At 45.1% G+C, this 17,221-nt stretch overlaps 1 protein-coding gene across 11 annotated transcripts in view; it reads left to right on the forward strand.

The window, feature by feature from the left end:
- The first annotated feature begins 589 nt into the window (after positions 1–589).
- Positions 590–17,221, forward strand: part of ELAVL2 (ELAV like RNA binding protein 2) — a 144,468-nt gene continuing 127,836 nt past the window's right edge. For 7 of the 11 annotated variants that reach the window (XM_075595371.1, XM_075595401.1, XM_075595442.1 and 4 more), the window contains exon 1: positions 1,504–2,068. Coding sequence is in view for 1 of the 11 variants with exons in the window: in XM_075595435.1 (XP_075451550.1) it covers positions 4,732–4,770 (39 nt within the window). In the remaining 10 variants the exon portion in view is untranslated. Of the gene's footprint in view, positions 823–1,503; positions 2,069–4,551; positions 4,771–17,221 lie in introns of those variants that run through there. The other 4 variants (XM_075595391.1, XM_075595418.1, XM_075595435.1 and 1 more) reach the window with 2 other exon arrangements.

Consider the following 17,221-nt stretch of genomic DNA (forward strand, 5'->3'; position numbering starts at 1 on the left):
AGTAAATTGGCATCAGAAGGAATTCTTTACAAATGCATGGTGTTTTGTTAGCGCTAATACAGTACATGAATGATACCTACTGCATTCAACAGAATCCATTTTATAGTCGTTATGTGTGCAATTGTGATATAATTTAAAACTGAAAAAGAGCAGGGGTTACCATGATCTCTTAGGTAAGAGAAAGGTATACCATAAAATGAGAACATAAAGACACACAGCTATTTGAAGATAGTGTCCTTTCTTTGCCACTTTAAAAACCCCACGTGTTAGTCTGCCGCTCCCAAGAGAAAGAAAGACTAGCATATCTTGTGTTAAACTTCAAATCAAATAAAAACACAGACAGCGAATTGTAAGACACCTGCTTTTTTATAATAAGTTTAAACATCTGTTCCCATCTAAGAAGTGAAGCTCTGCTCATTTATTGTCTTTTGAACGCGTAAGTACAGTGGATGTTTGTGTGGATTGCTATGGGCTCTAGGTTTAGAACTGATGATCGCACATAACATGCCTCTGTCTCTGGTCACTAAACTACGCCCCTTCTAGAAAGATGTACTGATGCTTAGACGTCCTTTGATTTGCTGGGGAGTAGCAGTCCCACGGCATGTTTCCTTAGCAGCAACCAGTTACCCATCCTCCTAAAATGTAGCTAATAAAATGAAACGTGAACACACAATTGTCAATCCTCTACTGCTGGATAAACAATATTAGGCTACGTGGATTAGGAAACATGAAATAACAGAAGGCACTGTTCTCCGTGCCATGGCAAAAGAAAATGATCCATGATTCAGTTTGGAGCAACCAGATCAGACGCTGTAGACACAGGTAGGAAAGATCTCAAAGCACATTTCCTCACCGGTACAAGAACCTTGGTTATAATATCCCAGGACAAAAATACATACATATAAACTTCTACTTGTCATCTCTTTTGCTACTCAGAGACATACAACGTTTGCATGAACGCGTTTTTTCTGCCACATTAGCCCGCGACACAATACAAAGCAGTGCCTTCCTAGCCTGAACTAGGATTCATAACACTCTGCTAACCCCGTGCACTAGGAGTAGGCTACCTGCTCCTTGCTGCATCTTCCTTCAAATCACCTATCCCGTTTCTCCTCACCCCTAGTAATAAAAAAAAATAAACTTCATACATATACTCGTAAATTGTATGGGAAGTAATCGTGGTTATACAACATCCTCCAGCAGCTAAAGAGGGCATCAAAGGCGCACGCGCCCCCCACAATACACACTCAGCAATTCATCCTGGGTCTGCGTTCTAAAGTGGGCGTGGTCAGCAAGCGACCAACAGGAGAGCAGCGAGGGAGCAGCAGCAGGGTATTGCGAGCTCGAGTGTTGTGTACTTCCGCGTGCTGCGGCGCGAGGCACAGGCAGGTGTCTACAGCAAGCAACAGCGGCATCTGTAATAGGAAGGGAACACTACTGCTCACTGCATAGGCTTGCAGAGCGCTTTGCTGGGTTGCTATAAATCTGCCCCCCCAACACACACCCCTCCCCCCCTTTTTTTTAATATATAAGCGACCTTCCCATCTTCTTTCTTTTTTTCTTTTCTTTTTTTATCACAACCAGACCTATAGGATGCAGCAGATCGCTTCTGCAGCCGGCAATTAAACCAGCAAAGAGGACCATCACAGTTAAAAAGGAAGCAAAATAAAAGCGAGGCACACGTACACACACGCTGGCTTTGTAGCGCCTTGACATCCCTCCCGTTTTCCTTTCTTTGTTTTGCATCCCTTTAGTTTTTGATTAGCAGCATCGAGTAAGGAGGGAGCTCCTCGCCCTTCAGTTGTATTTTTTTATTTCATGTTTTTTCTTTCCCCACTTCCCCCCCACATTTTTATTTAAGCGATTGTCTTTGTGTTATTTCAGGGGGACTGTCTCATTGTGTCTCTTTCGGTTAGAGCTGTGTACAGTTTTTTGCCTGCTGCTGCTGCTGCTTTTATTTTTGTCTTTTTTTTTAAAGCCAGATCTGCATTTTTCATCTGCTTCCCATACATATTGTGTTTTTTTTTTTTTTGCGAGGACTGCACCCTTGGTAGCTTGACAGCATAAGGTAAGTTGGTGAATTTCTGTACATTTCTCAGTAAGACATCCAGTGTACAGTAACTAGACTGCTGCGATGTATGTAACATCAGAATGGAAGGAGGGGGTTTAAGATCAAAGCGGTTGCTGTCCATTGCGAGGTGCTTGACTGCAAACAGTAAAGTGTTGGCCATCTAACTTTAAAGATAATTATAGGGGCATCTCGTTCAAAAACCTATCGCTTAGAATATGTATGTGCTGAAAAGTAGCAACACTGTTTAATGTGCAGAAGATTGGCATGTAAAGCCAGTGTGTAATTCGAAAGAAATCTGGAAACCGGCTGCCCATTACACCAGCATGTCTTGGGTAAAGCATTTTATGCACGGTTAATCAACTAGTATCGCCTTGATCTGCTTAGGCACGGATTTAGCGGATTACTGCAGATTTAGAAGCTAATTGCATTAACCAAATATCTTCTGCAGATAGAAACAGTAAAAACGTAATGCTTCTCAGCGCTGCACCAGTGGGGTTTGCTTACTCCGAACGACCTTTGTGCAAAGGGAAGAAAATAGATCACTGTCCATAGTGATGGATTTGGAGGCACAATGCAGAATAGCTACTGTAAGGCGGCTCTTCATTACCCACAGTGGCATAGATCAGGGTACATTTGTACCACTAAACATTCATTTTAAATGCAGCTGTCTTGTTTTTTCTTCTTCTTCTTAGGATGGTATTATAGATGCTTTGTTTTTAGGATAGTTTTACATATGTTGATCGCTTTCTTCTTGAGGCATAATCCATTGCCCGTCATTATTTTTCCTTGAGACTGAATTAATCTCCGTATATGTCAATCGGTATAGATGTCCTTCGTCCCTAGGTAAGAAACTCACACCAACTCCGTTTACATACATAGTGCATCTTTGGCAGCTGTGATCAGGGCAGGAGCCTCGCATGGTTTTCAGCGTTTTAACTTTTGAATTTTCACCTCTGCTGCCTTACCCAGTAGTTTATTTCCGGGCTAATAGGGAGGGGTCAGTGGTCTGTGTTATTTGGTTTGCTTAGGTTGATCTGTGCAAGTGTGGGGTCGTCAAGGCTAAAAAGGTTTATTTTAGCTATATGTTCATTCAGGCTTGAAGGATAGACTTTCATTTTTTCTTTGCTTGGTCCCCTTTCTATAGCTACATAGGTCACATACCATGTGCTAACTACAAATTACGACTTTTTTATATCCACAATATCAGTTAATAACATTTGAGGTGGCTTTCTTTTATCTGGACCTATATTTCTACCTGCCTGGAAAAAGGGCATATACATGATTTTATTTTACAAAAACATGTGGCATTTCCAATCCTAAATGAAAAGCTAACTTGGCTTAACTATTAGGTTAATTGTATCAAAATTAGAAACCCAGTATAGCTGGCATATAGTATTTACAGCAACTTGAACTATAATTTTGAATGCGGTATAAAGCTAACAGGGCCAAAATAAAGTTAAGGACTATTAAAGGTTAGTTACAGATTTAGCACATAAACCATAAATGGCAACCCACATTTACTACAATATCTACTTTTTCATCATGTTAGTGAGGTATGGCAAAATACATCTATCTTATGGCTATCTGATTAAAAAAATATATACTTATTCTTTTACCTTGGAGATCTTTCAAATAATTTAATCAAGTAATTGTACCACTAATCACAAATTGGTTCTCCACCTGCAAAACATGTTGTTGAGCTAATGAGATTTCCAAGGTGCTTAAAGTGTCACCAGAATAATCCAATTGTTTTGGTACATAAAATGCTGTTTTGCACACCAGTTGTAAGTTATTCATCCCCATTTTAACATTAGTGGCCCCATTGGAAGTGACCGACGTCTAATGAGGGCCTGGTTATTGAAAATGACAACACAAATGCCCTTTGTAAGAGCCACTGAGGAGCCTAATTGTAAAAGAAAAAATAATGGGCTTATGGCATTTCAGGATAAAGCAAACAATGTTCAAAACATACTGTACCTTAAGATTCCCCAACAGGTCAGGTTGAGGATCTTTGACTGAGCCGCTGATTGAGCCCTGTGCTGAAGCTGGGATATCCTTAACCTGACCTGTTGGTTGGTTGCTTTTACGCACCCCCTGCCTTGAGACAAATACAAGATGCAAGTATCCATGGATACACGTGCACCCTTAGCAGCGCCACCCACAGAAAAGTTGCCCCGACACAAATTGGTTTAAATTACTTTGAGAAAGCAAATGCTTCTTGTAGCCCGAAAAACCTCTCTAGCTAGCTTACCAAAACCACCCTAAAAACCTCTCTAGCTAGCTTACCAAAACCACCCTACAAACAATCTCCCTGTCTGATTGTCCAGTTTTAAATTGAGCAGGTGTAGCACATTCCTTCCCTTTGCAAGTGATCAGTACATTCCCTGTGACACGCCCTCACCATCCCAGGTTAACGTTCCACTGGTCCCGCCCCCCGGTGACGTCACGCGTAGAGGCTATATCTTTTCCCTCGCGGGCGGTGTCGCGTGCTAGGTTACAGCTCGCCGGTGGCCTCTGCTGTTGCGAGGGGTGCAGAGAGCAGGCAGGCTCCGGGGTCATTTTTTTTTTAAATTCTGAATTTCTTTGCATTTTTTTCCACTTTGGATTCCCCTGGGTACACTCGGTTTTGTGCACCGGGCTGAACTTTGCACGGTCCCCGGATGCTGAGACGACACACTCGCTTCGGACAAGCGAGACAAGTGAGTGTGGGATTAAATACGAAATAAAAGGGGGGAGGGGGGCGTTGTGGTGCACGAAGTTCACTGTCATAATACTGGGTATATGCGACGTCTGTTTTGCGTAGTTGTATTTGTTGCGGGTTAGTGATGGGGGCACATTGATTTTCGTTGTAAACCGGCTCATGCTACCTGCACCAGAAGTGTTGCCATTCATGCATTTAGTCTGTTACTACATATACATTCTCACGCCGCGGTTGTAAAGCAAAAAAAAAAAAACCCGAAACCTTATATTTATGCATGTATGTATATCGCGAGCGTACAAACACAGAAGCAACGTACTGCAGATAAACATTCTACAATCATGAGGGCGCAGCACGTGCCGCGGCTCCACGCGCCCGTGACACCACACCCGCCCAGGTTGGCTCCTCCCACTTCCGCCAGGTGTAGTTTCTGATTTGCGCATGGGTGGCTCGCGCGCTCCTCTCTCCCCCTCCCTCTTTTTTTCCCGCCCCTCCTGCACGCGCGCGTTAATTGCTCCCGGTGCGCGGGAGAACTTGCGCTGGGCGCGGGAGGGAAAGTTTGGGTCCGCCCTTGTACACTCGATGCCTACTTTTTTTTTGTGTTGTAGCGCCAATTAAACGTTTAATGTTACAAGGAAAGTTAGACACGTAAACCTGTACTTTTTTTATTTTTATTATACATAAATCGTATCTAATGTTCTATTCCTGGCAGCTTTGTAAACCTTTCAGGCTCACTTTGTCATTGAACATCGTTTCCTCCTCTTTTTGTGCCTGACTACGCTTCGATAATTGTTGCGATTGTAGTCATGGTTTTGGGCTTAAGGTCGCGTTTATAGTGCCGCCGACACGACAGATGTCGCTCGTCGCCATTGCGAAAGTTGCATTTAAAATGTAAGCGACGTGTCTGGCTACAAGGCCAGTGACGTCAGAAAAGGCGGAGTGCAGAGGGACGGAGAAGGTCCTGATTGGCCGCAAGGGGAGACAGCGAAAAAAATCAAATGTCAGTGACTACCAGATTTTTGGTAGCACTGTCGCTTTGTCGCGTGCACTATAAGCGCAGACAATGCATTTGTTTTGACGCGACTGTTGCGTCACCGGCACTATAAGCACAGCCTAAGACCGGGAGGCCCTAGAAACTGGCATTAGTGTGTATCCTTGGTCAGTAAATCTGACCTGCATTGTGCAGCTTGTGTATGTGTTGCATATGTGTGTATTGCAGCGGTGGGCAACATGGTACACATCTCAGTCCTCAAAAGGGTTACTCTCGGCATTCATGGCGGGGGAGAGAGAAGTTAGGGGAGTGACATGGAGGGCTCACGGTTTCCTTTTCAGACAGCTGGGACATTGCAGTCTTTTTACCCCATCTGGTCAGCTGCTGACTGCTGTCACGCTAATGAATGTTGTCCTCTTACATTGAGGACTACTGTTGAGTGAGATCATATGAGTGCTCTGTCAAAGCTGACCAGAGTGGAGAGAATCCTCTCGGTTACTGGGGCAGTGGTTAGGGGCCACAGGAGAAGCCTTGCAGGAGCCGCCTGTTAATCACCAAAGGTGTATTCTGTATTCCTTGCCGAGTGACATAGAGAACCTTTATCGGGGTCTGAATTAAAGCTGCAGCCTATCGGTTAAAATGAAGTTTGCACTTTGTAAGTTGTTTGCCCCTCCCCCGTGATAGTCTCCTTTTTACATAATCCATTTTCCAATACAAATTCTCATCCTCTTATTGAAGTGAAACTACTTTAGTGGTGGTTGATAGAAGCGGAAGTCAGTGGTGACCGAAGTGACATCACTCCTGGCAGAAGGGACAGTCAGTGTTGCCAGCTTCCACCAGGAGTCACCGCTGAATGGTCACGCAGACACACAAACCACCACCCCCCCGCTTCCTCCCTGTAACCTAGCACACGACACCGCCAGCGAGGGAAAAGATATAGTCTCTATGCGTTACGTCACCGAGGGGAGGGGCAAGACGAGTGGAACGTTAACCTGGGATGGTGAGGGCGGGTCACAGGGAATGTCCTGATCTTTTGGAAAGGGAAGGAATGTGCTACACCTGCTCAATCTAATTCTGGACAATCAGACAGGGAGATTGGGATTTACAGCAGAGAAGATTGCTTGTAGGGTTTTTTTGATAAGCTAACTAAAGAGGTATTCTGGGCTACAAGAAGTATTTGCTTTCTCAAAGTAATTTAAACCAATTTGTGTCGGGGCAACTTTACTGTGGGTGGCGCTGCTAAGGTTGCATGTGTATCCATGGATACTTGCATCTTGTATTTGTCTCAAGGCAAGGGGTGAGCAAAAGCAACTAACAGGTTAGGTTAAGGATATCACAGCTTCAGCACAGGGCTCAATCAGTGGCTGTCAAAGATCCTCAACCTGACCTGTTGGGGAATCTTAAGCACCACTGTCTTAAGGTCCAGTATGTTTTGCACATTGTTTGCTTTATCCTGAAATGCCATAAGCCCATTATTTTTTTTCTTTTACAATTGAGCTTCTCAGAGCCTATTGCAAAGGGCATTTTTGTTGTCATTTTCAATAACCAGGCCCTCATTAGAAGTTGGTCACTTCCAATGGGGCCACTAATGTTAAAATGGGGATGAATAACTTACAACTGGTGTACAAAACAGCATTTTAGGTACCAAAACAATTGGATGATTCTGGTGACACTTTAAGCACCTTGGAAATCTCATTAGCTCAACAACATGTATATGCCCTTTTTCCAGGCAGGTAAATATAGGTCCAGATAAAGTACCAGTAGTATGTTATATTTTGGCTATGTTTAGCAAGATATTTGCCCCATTTGGGGTAAGATAAAAGAAAGCCACCTCAAATGTTAGCTGCGATTGTGGATATAAAAAAAGTTGTAATTTGTAGATAGCACATGGTATGTGACCTATTTAGCTATAGGAAGGAGACCAAGCAAAGAGAAGATGAAAGTCTATCCTTCAAGCCTGAATGAACATATAGCTAAAATAAACCTTAGCCATGACAACCCAAACAACTCTCTAAACACACCAGCCAAATTTTTCCCAATATTTTTTTTCCACTCTGTACAATTTAAGATCATTGGATCTGGACCATCCTAAGGCTAAGGCCCCACTCCCTCAGTCAGCGCGCCCACAATGCAGACAGGCAGTGCGATGACAGGCACAGACCGCGATATGCGAGCGGGAGGGGGCTGGGAGTGGGAGCGGAAGGGGGCCGGGAATGGGAGGGGGAGCGTGTTAAAATGCCAGATCGTGGGGCCGTACACCCCCTACCACACCCCCCACCACCACACACCCCCCACCACCACACACCCCCCACCACCACACACCCCCCACCACCACACACCCCCCACCACCACACACCCCCCACCACCACACACCCCCCACCACCACACACCCCCCACCACCACACACCCCCCACCACCACACACCCCCCACCACCACACACCCCCCACCACCACACACCCCCCACCACCACACACCCCCCACCACCACACACCCCCCACCACCACACACCCCCCACCACCACACCCCCCCCACCACCACACCCCCCCCCCCACCACCACACCCCCCCCACCACCACACCCCCCCCACCACCACACACCCCCCACCACCACACCCCCCTCCACACACCCCCCACCACACACCCCCCACACAACACATACATATACACTCACACATTTTTCCCCGCAGCTCCTTCCCTGCTCCCCTCCCAAGCCTGCCTCCCATCCATAGCTCCTTCCCTCCCCTCCTCCCCATTGGCTGACTCGCGTACCACGTGACGCGTCAGCGCTGAAAAGCACAAGGAGCTTGTAGCTCCAGTAGGCTGACGCGTCACAGTACGTAGTCAGCCCTGCCAGAAGGAGGCAGCGGGGGCAAGGACCTTTCGGGTAAGGGTCTGGTGGCCTGCGGCCGCGCGGGTTCGCAGCCTAACAGACTTGTGTACTCTTGTGGGTTTAATGTTTGTATTTTATCGTTGTGCTTCCAATATCACTCCACGTCGCTGTGGAATTTAACGTTTAGTCGCGGCCGTCTTGCTGCAACCAAGTCTCCGTGGCGTTTGGCTGCTGAGGGACCTTTTTCCAAAGTCGCTCTGCTGCTGGACACACAGCCGCTGGCTGTTTTGCCAATAAGGTAAATTTAAGGGATTTTAGTGGTTGGGGTAGAGGATTAAGGGTCTGGAGGTTTTTTACGGTATTCGGCTGCGTTTGTATTTGTGGTTTTTAGGGTAAAGTTGGTCTTATGTTAGCAGTGACGTGGCCGGCAGAGATGCGAAGGTTAGTGGCGGCTAAACGGCCGCGATCAAATGTCCAAGACCGCTGTGGAATAAGTTGGTGTATTATAAATGTTATGTTAAGGGAACGAATAAGTGTCTTGCTCAGCTCCCTGTAGACCTGATGATTGATCCCTTAATGGTGTAATAGTTGATTTTATCAGTCAACTGAGCAGGGAATAATGTTTGTCAGAACACACGGGCCATCTCTGTACCGAATGTTACCATGCAAGAGTAAAAAAAATATCTACTTGGTTCCATGACTGGAAGGAGCATTTCCACTTTTAACGAGTTCCCGGTTTAGATATCACAAACTCTATCAACTCAATAAAGTATGGTGTTGGAGGGCCAAGAGTAAGAGGATTTGATAATCTGGGGCCATAAATAAATCCTAGTAATTGGGATTGTCCTTATTTGAACCATTGCGTTTGGTTATTGTAACTAGGCAGATACATTGGTTTACGAGGTAATTAATTGCTCACAGGGAATGCATTTTAATGTAATTAAGCTCAGCAGGCATTTATTTAAAACCATATGCAAGGATTATTTTAATTAAGTACTTTGTGAATTAAGTAATAGTGATGGGGCAGGGTTGAGTTTAGTTTAATTTAACACTACCCTAGCCCAATGTCATTTGTCAAACTAAAATGGCCGTGGGGATAAATAAGCTACATAACAAATTGATGTTTAAGCCTTTTGCACATGCCTGCTTGTGTATGCATCGTATGGAATGGGGGGCCTCCTGCAGTAGTCATCGATTTATCTTCCTCACTACATCTAGCATAACCTGTGGAGGAAATAGTCTAGGTTATACTTTGCAATAGTAGTGTATTGGGATTGAGTGCTTCTCGTTTATTAAATAGGGCATTCTCTAATTCTGTAAAACAAAAGAACATCCCGCGCTCCTACCAAATTGGACTAAAATATACTAGTGACATGTTTACATTTAGAACCTAATTCTATGTGACAAAGGAGACATTTGGTTGCATCTTTTGATAAAAACATGATTCAAGCTTGTCAAGATAGACTCCGTTGAGCAGGTACCCACACTGAATATATGCAATTTCTTATCACGTGGACTAAACCTTGAGATGTGAAAATGCCCTGAAGGGGTTAAATAAATGAAGCGTTTGCCTACCTTGATGAGGTTGGCAGACTTCAATCATGTTTGCAGATTCAACCAAATTACTCCTTTGTTACACAGACTTAGGTTCGAAATGTAAAGATGTTGCTAGTATATTTTAGCCCAATTTGGTAGGATTGCAGGATCTGTTCTTTTGTTTTCCCATATACTGTATGTAAGGCCAATCCTTTTACCAGCAGCACACTTCTAAAGGGAGGAGCGCGGTAATATGTATAGTCTTCAGTCTCTAATGCTGCCCCTTTATTCTTTTGATCACAAGTTGATTGTGTACATTTTCTTTTAACTGTGTGCATCTGAATCAGAAATTGGTTTCTCTATAGAATTTGACATGGAAATAGGTAGCTTACCCTTATGTTCTTATTGCAGCCTTATTCTAAATAACGATGTAATGTCCTAAATGTACATTTACCCACAATTCTGCAGTGTACAATGAATTTTGGCCATTTTCTCAATGTAATGAGTAATATAACCGAAAAGAATCTTCAACCTAAAGGTTTCTATTTTACTCATCTGTTACAATGAAAAACTCAACCAATGTAATACCTACTGTGCAGTCCACTAGGGTTTTCATAATGTCATTTGTATTTAATAGCTTTCATAGTTCTAAAGCTTTTTTTTAAAGCTATTTTCAAGAGAAACTGCAAATGTATCCAGCCTTTGTATTCTTTTCATATGCTGTCTGCAGAGGAAACTGGTAATAAATTGCATAATGGATTAATGGTCTGCAGTGGGAGGCTATTGTGTGTGTGTGTGTGTGTGTGTGTGTGTGTGTATATATATCGATATTTATATAGATATATAGATAGATGTAGATATATATAGATTTCCTTTAAGTTGTGAAGTGACTTGTTTTTTATCATTGTTGGGGGAGACTGCTTTCTGCAGACATCCTAATGCAGCAAATCAAATGCAAACCTATACCTTGGATGTCCTGGGGATTAACACAACAAACTCCTCCCTACTAATTATAAATCAGTGTAATCGTTTAACATTATGCTTTCGGGGGCAAACAATACAAAAGTGATTGCTGAGGATAGTTCCTTGTGCATAGATTGCAGTCTTTCAAAACCACTCCGGTCTCTTCAGACATGCTACAGTACAAGCTGAGGTAGTAAAATGTTTATACTGGTCATAATCCATCATAGAAATAGAAGTTGCAATATACAGTATATGTAAAGTTGTCATGTAAATAGTGTCACACTGCAAGGAGGAAGTGCAGGGGACTTTCTGTGATTTCCATGGAGCATTGGGTAAGAATAATTAAAGAATTGTTTCTACCCAAAAATTACTAATCCAATAAGAATAAAAACTGCCAGGAGTTCCTAAAATGGTCTGGGTTTGTCATGTTTGCTTATCAACTACCTTTAGTGGTGACTTTTTTCTTTTTGTATGGCCCAAGCCGTGCTGCATTATCGTAGCTTGAAAGCACCTCATTTTGTAACCAATATTGTTGTGATGGGGTTTAAGCACTATTGCTTGTATTGCTTGATTATGATATATATTTTTTGCTGTGCATCTTCAGGTGTGACATGGTCTTGTACTAAGCATGTAAAAATATGTACTTGGAGTTCTAAAACATAGTTGGTGTTTTTTTCACAGAATCTCTTTTTGATAACTTGGTGATAAGCGCTATGTACATTTATGGCGCTATATAAATAGACATACAATACAATAACTTTGCAAGGCTTGTTAGACCGTTAACCTATTGTACAACAAAGGGTTTCCTTACAATAAAATATCTCCAGATTTATATGGAAGGCATGACATTTTAGCTAACAAATTACTTGCTGCACTTTGCGAACAATGTGAAGTTTAAACGGAATACATAAAATTAAATTTTCAAACTGGTTAAGATATTTTGCGTTTACAGAAATTAAGGAAATAAATAAAGGTAGAATTAAAAAAAGACAAATATTCAAACTGTTTATTACAAAGGAAATGAAAACATTGTTTAAAACAATACTGCATGTGATGAAAAAATAAAATAAACTATGCAGGTACAGTATACAATTTACAGTATCTGCTAAAGTACAAAGGGGAGAGAATAAAAAATATAGGGATGCTACTAAGAGAAAGTAAATATTAGAACCAGTGACAGACATTAGATTTAGTTTTAACTCATCCCAATAACGGAGCAAATTTCTTGAAATGTAGTTGTGGATTAAATAATTTCAGCTACTCCATAACTATGTAAAGGTATTTCCCCCACCCTCTGGGAGATCGGCCTATTAGTGTGTGTAGTGCTGGGTACCTGCTGGTTCACAGGATGCCAAGCTTTCTGCCGGTGGTATGCGGAAGGCAGGACAGGCTCTTAGGGTGATATTTAGCTCTTCTCTTGGTGGTTCAGTGCCTCCATCTCTTGCAGGCTCCAGGTGTGACGGAGACCATCCCTGCATGAGAACCCTCTGCTAGTCCCCCTGATAGATTGCAGTCTCAGGCAGAAGTATATTTTATAAACTGGAACAACTTTATTCTTCAACTTGCAGCATACAGGCAGCATACACTGCATACACTTGTCCTCCAACCTTCAGATTGTCCTTGGACTCAAACCACCAGGCATGGGCCCCAAGAGTGAGTCCTAACTCTTCCCCTACTCCCTGATGGAGTAGGAGGTATAGTTCCCACTCCCCTAAGGGAGGGGGATAGAAGGTGGCCAGAGCCCTGCACACTTTTTGGTGGGACAGTCTCTCTCAGGGAAGAGACACAACTCGCTGAATTTGAGAAGTGCAGCCCTTTAAGTACCCTGGGGGAGAGTCCAAATTCTGAGCACAGGATTGGGCAGAACACAGGCCTTGTCCTGCCCCCTGTTACTCAAGGGAGCTGCTCAATACAGGGGAAACCCTGTATTGGGCCTAGCACTGCCTGCACTGCTACCAGGACTTGCATATTAGGCAGGGTAGATCAGTAGCCAAAACCAAACATGGCTACATATACTAAAAGCACTCATTTCCACCAACCAGTGAGTAACAGAATAGAATGTTCTTTACAATTGATGAAAATCCAACATCCCTGTGTGGAACCTAAATTTGATGTACCTTCCTTCAGCTTGGAACACCTGGAACAAATGCATAACAATTGTCATAACAATACAATGCATACAGTTTATAACACTGAGGCATACCAATTACTCCCATACATGGAGAATCCTTTACCCCCTCAATAGTTCTTGGGGTCAGGCTTCATAACTAGCCTGCCCTGATGATCGGGATCCTTAATTGAGTACACCCTTTTAAACCATTCTCTGGGCGATACTCCACCCGGTTCATAAAGATGCCTCTTCCTACACTCCACACCATCATGAGGTAGCATACCCTCTCCTCAATATAGAATCGGGAGAAGCTGCATTTAGATGCTCTATTACAGCCTCCCTCAACCAATCCTCCCTATGCTCCTCTATCTCCCGCATGATTGACTCAGGGATATATGGGTAGTCATAGCCATGGGACTGTCTGTATCTCTGTGCAATGGATCGGTCAGCCCAGCTATGTTTTGTTAGTTTTGCGACCGCTGGCCTGTCCAGGTAATACCTAGAAGAGGGGGGCACAAACATTTTTCCCTGCACCCCCCCCCTGCCAGCGGTTCCCCTCTATCCGCGCCCCCGCTTACCTCGGCTCCGGCGGCATGACGTCACGTTGCCATAGCAACGTGACGTCACATGACCTATGACGCCACGTTGACATGGCGACGCATCTAAGAAGCCGCTGGAGCCAAGGTAAGTCAGGTTTACAGAGGCCCTGCAGCTCCCCCAGCAATTAATTGCCTTTAGGAATCGCAGGGCCTCTGTAAACCCCACACCCCGCCACAGTCAGTCTCGCGCCCCCCCAGTTTGCGCACCGCTGAACAAGAACAGTGGTTCGTGTGAGTGGGTCTCCTGATATAAAATAGTTAAGCTGGTAGATTTTACTATACCTAACTTAATCTATACCTCTCTTTTTCTGATGGCCTTGGCGGTCTCACTTCTCACTTGCCTTCCTCACACCAGTGGTCTACTGTGCCCCCCTTGATTAGCATGAACCTGGTCCTATTCATATAGGGGACTAAACCTTGGAACATTTGGTTCCACCACTGTAAGATCCTCCCTACAGGTACAGAACTTGCTGATGAATCAGAGTCCATCCTAGAGGCTACCCTGATGTCTCAGATGTGTCTGATTTCCGTCGGAAGGAAACCACCCTCGGCCGTAACTTCCTCATCCGAATAGTCCTCAAAGTCCATCCAGTCTCTCCTGAGAGGTTGTTGGGACTTTCTTGTTGGCCCGGCTAGTAACAGTCTGAGGTACAGCAACTGGTTGGGGAAAGTCATGGGTAATAGGCCAGTTACCGCTAGCACCTGGAGCTTCTCTGGGTCTGTAGGGGCCTTAAAGCCCTCGGCACAGTTGTGTTGTCTCTAATGCGATGTCAAATGGAGCGGTACTCACAGGAGCGGGTATGATCGGCTCCTCCGCAGTCGCTTCCATGGTGACTGCATCTGGCCGCACCGGAAGTCCGTCGACATCCTCCGGTTGCACCGGGAAGGGTGTTGTCGTTCTCCGTGTTGGAAGAAGTGCCTCTGCTGGAGCCTTAGGGGAAGAAGCAAGATGATCTTCACCGCTCCGCTGACTACTGGCAGTCGCGTGGTCCTCTGTCGGAAGCAGGTACGTCCACTGCTGTCTCGCTAGGAGCCCACACGGGCATGACGCTCATCCGCTGTTTGGGGCGCACCGTAGATCGCCGTGACGTAATCTGGACAGGACTCTGCTCAGGCTCAGCTTTGAAGGTGGGTGGTTCCTCCGCAGCCTCGCTGGAGTCGGAGCATCACCATGGATCGCTGTCCACTGCTGTCATCCTCGGATGACGATGAGGGTCGGGACACGCTCCCAGGGGAAGAGCACCGGGACACCTCGTGGTCGCTGGCGACGATCTGCAGGCAGCGGTACTGCTCCTGCGTCACCAGCATAAATGCTCGAGCCTCCTCCCGGGCGGTCACCATACACGGTAAGTCTCTATTAGCTGTAGAATCGGGAACAGGGACACACTGGTCCCCTGAAGCGTCCGCTCCCGAGATCGCAGTCCAGGCCACACTTATCTGCAGGAAGGCCGCCTCTTGTCTTCTATTAGGTGCAGCCGGCAACGCCACCGCAGGCTTTAGGTATGGGGTTTCACACCTCAGGCACTTTGCTATCAAGCTGGCATCTACGCCTGGGAAGTCGCAACAGGGGCAGAGGCATTTTAAATAGCTTTCCCCATTAACTTCCACCACCAGGAAGCCTCCTGGTAGTCTGTGACACTTTGCATCCACTCATGTCAGAGTATAGTATAATATCAGCAGTGGGTATTGGGTCTCATTCGGCTCCTCCCCAGTGGTGAAAGTATTAGTATTGGTTCCTCCCTCTGGTGGAATGAAGAGCATTGGGACAATATGAAAGGTGTGGCCTTGGCTTTCATGCCGAGCCACTCACTTCGCAGGGCGTGGCTTAGCTTCACGCCAAGCCCTACAAAACTTTTGCAGAGAAAAGCTTGCAACTTGCAAACCTTTCCACATGGTCCTCCCGTTTTGGCGGGAAACTGTTCCTCACACACTGCAGATGTTTTCTGTGGGAGAAAGTACCCCTTGCTAGGCAAACTCCCCTCCAGTACGCTGCACACGTTGACAGTTCATTCCAAGTACACTGTGGCTCCCTGTGCCTCAAGCTGAGAATAGCATTGTGGTAGTTCCTCAAACTGAGGTTCTGACAACCCTGACTTTAAAGATCCCCCTCCCTCGGACACTATCCTTCAATACCTTAATGCCACCCGGTTTTTACCGTGATACTGTAATCCCTTTCGAAACGGTTCTAGGCCCCATGCAACCAAAACAGCCCCTCCAGGCGTCCTACATATCAGTCCTCAGAGTGACAATGAACTTGAACCGCTAACATTTTTCTTCAGCACAAGTTACCTCATTAGGTACAGCGCATGCTGCAGCTCCCTAGTGAGGAAGTTGGTCCCTTGCTGTGGTAGACAAGAGTCCTTTATAACTACACCTGGCCCCCCATCCTTCTTTGTTCTTGGCTTGAAAGCGCACCTTCTTTCGCTTTCTTTGGCTTGCTTTTACTCTAAAAGCCCGGCCTGTTGAGCATCTTAGCAGTGCCTCCAAATGTAAGTGTTACCCCCACCCTCTGGGAGATCAGTCTATTACAGTGTGTGTAGTCTTCCTAACTCTCCTTCTGCCTTTCTTGACTCTTTTTCCACTATCTCAGAGGAGGATGTGTCGCTGTTGATCGCCTCTTCTCCCTCTACCACTTGCCCTCTCGACCGCATTCCCTCCCATCTCCTAAAACCTCTTGCTCCTACTATAATCCCTACGCTCACACACATTTTTAACTCCTCCCTCTGCTCTGGAACCTTTACATCCTCCTACAAACATGCAACAGTCATACCATTACTCAAAAACAGCAAGCTTGACCCTACCTGTCTTTCTAACTATCGACCTGTCTCCCTCCTGCCTTTTGCCTCTAAACTCCTTGAACGTCTTGTATTCTCTAGCTTGCTCCATTTTCTCAACACCTATTCTCTCCTAGACCCTGTACAATCTGGCTTCCGCACTGCTCACTCCACGGAAACAGCCCTCACTAAAATAACCGACGACCTCCATGCTGCCAAAGACAGAGGTCATTACACTCTGCTCATATTACTCGACCTCTCTGCAGCATTTGACACCGTGGACCACACTCTTCTCCTTCACATTCTCCATACTCTTGGAATTTGGAACAAAGCTCTATACAGGATCTCATCCTACCTCTCCCATCGTACTTTCAGTGTCTCTTCTGCTAACACCTCTTCCTTCTCTATTGATCTCTCTGTGGGGGTACCCCAGGGCTCTGTCCTGGGACCTCTTCTCTTTTCTCTGTATACACTCTCTCTAGGTGACCTAATAACATCTTTTGGGTTTAATTATCACCTCTATGCTGACACACAAATATACTTTTCAACACCCGACCTTACACCTGCTGTACAAACCAAAGTTTCTGAATGTCTCTCTGCTATATCATCATGGATGGCCCTCCGCCGCCTTAAACTCAACATGGCTAAAA

This window comes from Ascaphus truei, chromosome 1 (assembly GCF_040206685.1).
Source record: "Ascaphus truei isolate aAscTru1 chromosome 1, aAscTru1.hap1, whole genome shotgun sequence".
NCBI lineage: Eukaryota > Metazoa > Chordata > Amphibia > Anura > Ascaphidae > Ascaphus > Ascaphus truei.